The 8,925-nt window shown below is 35.8% G+C and overlaps 1 protein-coding gene across 1 annotated transcript; it reads left to right on the top strand.

Moving 5' to 3' along the window:
* The first annotated feature begins 5,805 nt into the window (after positions 1–5,805).
* LOC149240642 (cysteine-rich receptor-like protein kinase 2) lies at positions 5,806–8,562 on the top strand. Its single transcript, XM_089370252.1, has 7 exons — positions 5,806–6,734; positions 6,864–6,965; positions 7,090–7,229; positions 7,340–7,550; positions 7,648–7,882; positions 7,966–8,110; positions 8,224–8,562. Exons 1-7 carry the CDS (start codon positions 5,882–5,884, stop codon positions 8,560–8,562), a joined length of 2,025 nt encoding a protein of 674 aa, XP_089226378.1. The 5' UTR covers positions 5,806–5,881.
* The last annotated feature ends 363 nt before the right edge of the window (positions 8,563–8,925 follow it).

Below are 8,925 nucleotides of genomic sequence, written 5' to 3'. Positions count from 1 at the left end.
GCGAACAAAATTCCCCGGCGTGGTAAATAAACCACACCCTAAACCCTAAATGAGAAACAAACTCCTACAAACAACATTTCCCGGTGAGCAGCGCTAGAATGGCAGACAAGGTGAACAAGTACTAGAGCCGAGAGGAGCCACCATCGGTGGAGCACATTGCCCACACACCGGATCTGAACGAAATAACATAGGGAAACAAAGACATGCCACAAAACACACTAACTGAAACTCTAGATGGTGGGAACTCTGGTCTATTTAATGCACCCACCTACTGCAACAGGTTGCCAAACCCATTCGACATTTGTCGTACAATAGAGGTGGTGTCTCCATGTCAGCAGCCACCGTGGACAAGAGGGTGCACAGGCAATGGCGTGCCTCCCCTATGCTCTGAACTTCATAATCATATTTAAAGTGGTGTGTGCACCTCTTCCACTCTTGAGTTATTTACTCCTAATAAGAAATAAAATAAAATAACATCAGCCATAAACTTTCTCATTTTGTTTTGTAAAAAATAAATATATATTTTTACATTAAAAAAGTATTACCAATAAAAAGAATGTTAGTAGTTTTTTTAGTATTTAACAAATTCATGGTTTTGTACTCTTAATAAGTTGGTAACAAGCATTGGTATTTGAACTCAAACTAGTGCTTAATGGAAATTTCATCATTTCCATGTGATTTGATAACTTATAACATTGATGGAAGCCTTTGGATTCATGATTGACATGAAAGAAATAGACTTTAGTTACTTTAAAGAAATAATGACTTCTTGTTTTAAAATTTGAGAAGACTATAACTGTCAAGTTAATAATATATAAATAATGAATTCTTGTTTCAAAATTTGAGAAACTGTAACTGTCAAGTTAATAATATATGCTCATATATGCATTAACTTTTATTAATTTGTTAATTAGATTACAAGTTCCCGTGAAAATTGGTGATCCCTGTAAAAACTAGTGAGTTATAGGGGAGAAAATTTCATGGGCAACATGGGACAAGAACTCTAAAATAAAACATACAAATTTTTAATCCAATGAAATGCTAACAAATTATTTTTTAATTGAAATAAAAAATATTTAATTATTTATAAAGTTAAACATTATAACTTGTAATGGTCAATACAAAACTAATAGTGGTCAACAAGCAAATTGAATGCTAGAGTCCTTCTTGGGCAATGACTAATAATAAGACATTAATGCCATAAATCAAAACCAAATTGAATCTAACAAACTAATAGTGGTCAACAATCAAATTAATTGCTAGAGTACTTCTTGGACATGATTGCTAGAGTACTTCTTGGACATGAACTAATAATAGAACATTAACATCATAAATAAAAACCAAATTGAATCTAACATTGGTAAACCTGACAATTTTTTAATTAAATAAAAAAACATAATTACCCTTGAAATAATCTCAAAATTTTATTTTTAACTATTATTAAAATATTTCATAAAAATTAATCCATTACCATCTCTTTAATCATTATTAATATTTACATATCAAAATAAATATATTATTATTAAAAAACATATTATTATGAAAGTATTTAATTATCATTATTATTAATAAATTATAGAATTAAATATATTATATAAAATATATTAAGGCCCATATATAAGGCCATTGCTAACATCATAGCCTTTCGTTTCAGGCCAATCTTATCTTAAGCGATATGAAAAGAGTAGTTTTGCTTCCTTGAAGGGTGTGAGATCCATGAAGCTATTGTAATAGCGCAAGAGGGACTACATTGTCTAAAATTAAGGAATATCAAAGGTGGAATTATGAAGATTGACTTTTCAAAAGCACATGATCGGGTAAGTTGAACTATATTCATTTATTGGTTACACTTTTGGGGTTTAGTTTTCTTATTTTTGACTAGATTATGAGTTGCATAATTTCTATTTCTGTTCAGTATACATATTAATGATCGGGTAAGTTGAACTATATTCATTTATTGCTTACACATTTGGGGTTTAGTTTTCTTATTTTTGACTAGATTATGAGTTGCATAATTTCTATTTCCTTCCTTATACATATTAATGGATTAATTTTAATTTTTTTTCATGTTCAAAGAGGTATTCAACAAGGATGTCCATTATCGTCTTTGTTATTTTTATTGGTCGTTGAAGGGTTAAGTTCAATTTTTAGGGAGGCTAAAAGGAGGGGTTCTTTGAAAGGATATTGTATAGTTGTTGGGCTCTACACCTCACATTTACTATTTCTAGACGACATCCTTATCTTTTGTGATGGTACAAGCAGAGATGGTAAAACCATAAAAAATGCTCTTGCTCTCTTTGAAACTGCTACAAGTATGAATATTAACTCTATCTATTTGTGGGTTGAATGTTGAAGATTTGGATTTTTTATCAAGGTACTTGTCCCTTTGTTGTAGTTGAGATTTATGTGGGATTGAAATATTTGGGATTTAGGTTAAAGCCTAACACAGATAAAGCTGCAGATTAGGTTTAATTAATAGCAAAAATTAAGAAAAGTATTAAACATTGGAGCTTAAGATGGCTTTCTAGAGCTGGAAGACTGGTTCTTATCAAATCAGTCCTTGATGCAATGCTAGTTTATTAAATGTCACTTGCCTAGAGTCAAAACGACATTTTAAATGAGATAAATAAACTTCGTGGTAAATTTCTATGGTTAGGTTCATAAGATCACTCTTTTCTTCCATGGGTAAGCTCGACAAGAATAGCTATTCTTAAAGCTTTTGGAGGCTAGGATTTAAAGGACTTACATTTGTTTTCAAAATCTTTAGCATCTAAAGCTAGATGGAGTTTATTAAAAACTCACTCTCTTTGGACTGAAGTGGTGTATATGAAATATATACACCCTTCGTAGTCAGACGACTTGATTTTTTTACCCAATAAAATGAAAAGCAATGTTTCTATCATCTAGAAATTTGTTCTCTCCTCTTTCTCTTTGATTGATTTGGAATTCGTACAGAAAATGGGTAATGGCTCATAGTTAAAGGTTGGTCTCGATCCTTGGACTCGAAGTCTTAATGGTCACAAACTTCTAGAACAATTGATTGAATTCTTTAATTTCAATGGCCTTGTTTACCTAAGCTAATTTGCAGATACAAGAAAAACTAATCTATGGACTCGGGGTTGGGTCTCGACCAATCATTTAGGCATACCCTTGCACCTTCATCATTTTTAGACTTGATATATTGGTAGTTTACATCCATCACATATCAAATTAGTACAAGAGGAGGATGAGTTGATTTGGTCCCATGATCCCCATGGGGTTTATACGACAAAATCTAGATATACCTTTCTTATTTCTGATTGATTTCAAGATATTCATGAGGACTAGTGGAAACTTTTATGGAAAATTAAAGGTACTGCAAAATCAACGCTTTTCATGTGGTGTTCACTAGCCTCTAACTAAATGGCAACTTGGGACAACTTGACAAGGAGATGTTTTCAAGGTACTAACAGATGCACGCTCTATGCAGAGCTGAAGAAGAATACCTCAATCATTTGTTCTTGTTGTGCCCCTATTTTAAAGGTGTTTGGCAATATGTTATGACAAAGCTCTGATATATGGGTATTTAGTTGTGTGAAGAGTTAATGGAGGCTTGGTTTCAATGGCTCTCAATGAGGGAGAACACAACACATTGAGTCTTAACCCTTTTAATAGTTTGGGGAGTTTGACTTACAAGAAATAGAGTTAACATTGAAGATTGTCTCATTCCTATTAAGTTTTCTATGACACATGTCTTAGCTATTTATGACCTTCTCCAAAAGGACCAAAAGGACAATAATAATATAATTCTCAATCTGGTAGTCATTGATAGAGCACATCCTTGGGCATTATTTGACCGGGCTTCACAAGGAGACCATGATGGAGGATTTGTACTTCATCTTTCAGAGACTCATTCTTTCTCTCTAAAAATGGGTTTGGGAGCAAGGTCAAACAACTATGCAAAGCTCTTATCTTTAAAATTGTTACTTATATTTGCAATTGAGAAAAGAATGGATCATTTATAAGTCTTTAAAGACTCTATATTGGTTAAAAATTAGGTCAAAAGAACTTACAAATATCACAACATGAGACTATTGCCTTGGGAAGAAATATCAAAGCTAAAAGATACTTTTACTCATTTTTAGTGCTTCATGTTTCTAGAAAACTCAAGAATCAAGCATGTGATCTTTCTAAAAAAAGCATGCTAGTGGATTTTTGGACCTTTGGTGATTAAAGAACAACAAAATGATTAACTCTATGAATTTTATTATAAACTATTAATTGATCGAGTTGATAAGTTTTGACGGTCTTCTTTTGGCTCGCATGCTTCATTAACATTTTTGTGAATTTTTTTATTTCTTTGTACATTTTTACTTATTTGATATAACAATTAATGTTTTGAGTCTCTTTTCATATTTTGTACTATTGTTTAGCATACTTTAGTTATTTTGAAAGAAAATATGATGATGATGATGGTTGTTAACGTCCACTTAGACCAAATAATGATCTATCGGACCTAAAAAGACAAATTATTTATTTTGATTTAAGATTTTATTCCGATGCTCAAAAAGCTTGGAGAGAAGCCTCCCGAGTTCACTATAATTTTGGCATTGTAAAAGGTTAGAAAGGTCAGTATTGTAACAAAGGTTGTGAAATTGAGATCTAATGTGGTTGTATGCAGGGCACTCTAAGAGGAAGTGGTTTTCATCCTCGATGCTCTTATTCTCACAAATATGGCATAACCTTTCCATCCATGGCGTTTTAGGAACTACCCAGCGGCCAGTCTCACTATGGAGCTCATGAGAATTCGTTCTAATCTTTGCTATATTAATTTTCTTTTTTGAGCTAGTTAGAATAGAGAGATACTTTTGATCTTCAAGGGTGGGGTTGATGACCTTCTTATAATAACTTAATTTTCTTTTAGACGCTAAATCTTTCTCACACCACAATTTTTCTTTGAACTTAGAAGTAACAATATGTTTAATGTTATTTATGTTTTGCAAAGCATCATTCTCATTGATCTCCCAATAGTTTAACCAGGCCCTTGTGTCCTTATGCCATCCTCGGTTAAGCCTTAGGTGGTTTTGGCTGGAATTTAAAGCTAGCTTAGGAAGTCTATGATTGTCTATGTTATTGAGCTTGTGCTTGTACATCAGAAACCTGAGCATAGCTAGGCTCTCAATAGAAGAAAGACCTGCTTCTATAAGGAGAATAGGATAGGGTGTATTACTTTTAATTTTCAGGTTATAAGTTATAAAACGCTTCTGGATTTGCTCAATCTTCCTCCACGATTCTCTGAGATGCTGCAGCCCCAAACTTCACAGCCATATAAGATAACAGGAGTGACTAAAGTTTCAAAGAGGAACTTCTTTTTATGTAATAAATTTTAAAAAGCTATATGATCCCTTTTTAGACGAATCCCCGTGGATCCTCATACTTGAATACATACGTTTTTTTAAGTCATATAATTTTATATATTAAATAAAATTAACCTGTTTGCCTCTGGGAGAAAAAAAGCCAAATAAACAACACTCCTCAAACTCGAATCAAGGCACGAAACTTGTGAAGGTAATATTTGAGGCGACTGTTAATTTTAGATCACAAACTTCGTGGAGACTAAAATATCTTTTCTTGTTTCAATGGGCTGTGTGAAAGGGTGTCTGGCTACCACATAGTACAGATAATTTATTCCCGCGTTCGTCTGCGAATTCTACGGAAGCCACATGCATGATGCGACGACTGGCTTTGGTCAACAGTCAGCCATTTCGGCCAAAACCAGTTGTGACGACCTTGAAGGGATCATGGAATACGAGACTGAAAACGAATGCTATAACTTGAACTTGCCAACGCCATTGCCGAACCACCTCCACTCATCTAATTAGAATAGAGGAACCCGTGGACAATGGCGATGAAGATGAAAGATTTAATTAGCAGCCTCTTCCTTATCGTAAGTGTGTCTATCCTTATGCCCCTCTCAGCTGCTGATCCGTTCAATATTCCCGTTAAACGGTTTTGTGAGAATAGCGAATATACCAACGGTAGCGCTTTTCAGAGTAATCTAAACCAGGTTCTGGATTCACTGGTTGGGAACGTTTCTACCAGTGGATTCAATACATCTAGTCATGATGACGGGCAAAACAGCCACAGTACGGTTTATGGGTTTGCCCAATGCAGGGGAGATTTAAACTCCTCCGATTGCAAACAGTGCGTAGCCACTGCAAAAGCCGCGATTATATCCGGCACTGGTATCGGCACTCGTATTGTTGGAGAATGCAACAAAACTTCTGCGTCCATTATACTAGATGCCTGCTTATTACGTTACGACAATCATAGTTTTTCCAACAATTTTAATGAGAGCGCAGAGAACTTTCTTATATGCAATGGCGGGGTAAACAGTCAGCCAGAGTTCACAATTACTATTAGGGACATGCTCCAAAATGTTCTTTATAAAGCTGCGAAGAGTCCCAATCTTTTTTCTGCGGAGCAAGACGTTGCGCCCTATAATTCCACAGTTCTTATCTACAGCTTGGCGCAGTGTTGGGACGCTCTGTCCAAAGAAGACTGCGAGGCGTGCCTGAAGTTTGCGTTGTCCAAAATATATGACAACTGCACAGCTGGAGCTGTTGGATCACAATTCGGATCTGTGAACTGCTACTTGCGTTCCGAGCTTTATCCATTTTTCAATCCTCCAATTATCTCGCCGTCGCCATCACCATCACCGTTGCCCTCGCCGACAGAAAGCCCTCCAGTATCAAGTATCTTTTTTCACATAGTTTATAATTTTCAGGAATATTCTGGGGGTTTTGTAAAGATTTTGTTTTGGTGATTTGTGAGATTTTGAGACTTGGTGCGAGTTATCTGAGATTTCTTGTGCAAATTTGCAGAAGCAAAAAGATCTAACGTGCTTCGGGTAACTCTGGGAGTGGCAGCCACTACGGTTGGATTAGTTGCAGCCATATCCCTTTGCAAAAGGAAAATTTGGAAACGTATTTCTCAAATGAGAGGTTTTGAAATTGTTACGATTCAATGACCGCTATCTTGCATATTATGAACCACTTTACTATTTCTTTTTCGCAAGGTAATTAAAGACTTTGTAACTATTTTCCGCAGGACACGAAGGAGCAATTAGCTTGTCTGCGACTATAGCGAATCCGGAACTTATTTTCAAATACGAGACTTTGAGAGGGGCCACGTCTAATTTTCACGCAGAGAGAAAGCTTGGCGAAGGCGGTTTTGGATCCGTCTTTAAAGTGAGCGTTTCGTGTTACATCCAGTTTAATTTATTTTAATGTAGATACCATTGTTAATGGTTAAACCATAGAAATATTTTTGACCTGGCATGATGCTTCTTGATCGGCAGGGGGATCTACCAGATGGCAGAGAGGTTGCAGTTAAACGGCTGAAAATAGGTTCAAGTCAAGGAGATGCTGAATTTTTGAATGAAGCAAATCTCATCAGTCGTGTTCAGCACAGGAATCTAGTCAAATTGCTTGGTTGCTCAGTTGAAAACTCAGAAAGGCTACTAGTTTACGAATATCTCCAGAACAGTAGCCTCGACAATATTATATTCGGTTGCTTCTCCCTCTTTAATCGCTGCACCGATCCTGATTTGTTCGAGTTTTGAGTTTGTTTTGTACCTTGCTAATCTTTTTGGTGTATGTTTTGCAGATATAGAAAAACGCCATTTACTTGATTGGAGACAGAGGTATGAAATCATAGTTGGAACTGCGCGTGGGCTGGCCTATCTTCACGAGGAATCTGAAATTCGAATCATTCATAGAGATATTAAAGCAAGCAATATTTTACTCGATAATAAACACAAACCCAAAATAACAGACTTTGGGTTAGCCAAACTGTTTGAAGACGATAAAAGCCACGTCAGCACTAAAGTTGCAGGAACTTTGTAAGAATTCTCTCCAAAATATGGTTCATATAATTTTGAGACGGTTAAGATATGGAGATTTCATTGTACATCGTATTGTGCAGAGGTTACATGGCACCTGAGTACGCGTACCGCGGACAGCTAACAGAGAAAGCGGATGTATTCAGCTTTGGAGTGCTGGTACTTGAGATTATCAGCGGAAGAAAGAATCAGAGTTCAGCTCAAGACACGGAGTTTCTCATCGAACGGGTACAGCCATTGTGGATCTCATCTTTGAAGTAGATATTTTCGAAAATGTTGTTATAATTATGATTCGTTGCTAACTAAAGTTGTATGCGTGGTTGATATTGGTCAATTACCAGACATGGAAACTGTATAACGCAGAGAGAGCTTTGGAAGTTATGGATCCCACATTGGAGGGTAGTTATTCTTGGGAGGAAGGGATTAGGGTCATTAAAATTGGTCTTCTGTGCACACAAGCAGCTGCAGCGTTGAGGCCTTCAATGTCTCGTGTGGTGTCGATGCTGACCTCTGAGAAAGAACATCTTCCTTCGCCCACAAGCCCCCCTTTCATAGATCTGCATAGCGTGGGCGTACCTGCCCCTCATAAAACATCAGGCAGTACAGCAACTTCTAGTACACCATCCGATATCCACTCTGCAGCTGCCGATCCTTCATCAGGCATCTTAGAGCCGAGGTGAAAATCTGCAAACGCTTTATCGCATTATATTATCCCAGTTTATTGTTGGACTTCTCTCCGCGTATTACATTACCCAAGGGGAAATTAATGATCAGTGATTACTGTGAAATAGAGAATTGGTACTTGGAGAAAGGCCATGGAGTGTCGGTGATTGTCTACACGGTCAAATTTACATATTTGATAGTAATGAATACATATTTCGGGTAAAAAGTAATGACTGATCTCACAGCTATATTTATTATATATTTGCTATTTTAAATTCAAAATCATGTTTCTTATTTTGAATTCAAGAATATGTATAATTGTTTATAAGCAATTCAATTTTCTTACGAATAGGAGATATCCTTTCATTTCATGAACCAAA

Source organism: Pinus tabuliformis, chromosome 8, assembly GCF_031772625.1.
Source record: "Pinus tabuliformis cultivar Carrire ecotype Pingquan chromosome 8, CPIR1, whole genome shotgun sequence".
NCBI classification, from domain to species: domain Eukaryota; kingdom Viridiplantae; phylum Streptophyta; class Pinopsida; order Pinales; family Pinaceae; genus Pinus; species Pinus tabuliformis.
Note: the sequence above shows the minus strand (reverse complement) of the source record. Positions and strands in the feature narration are given on the sequence as shown.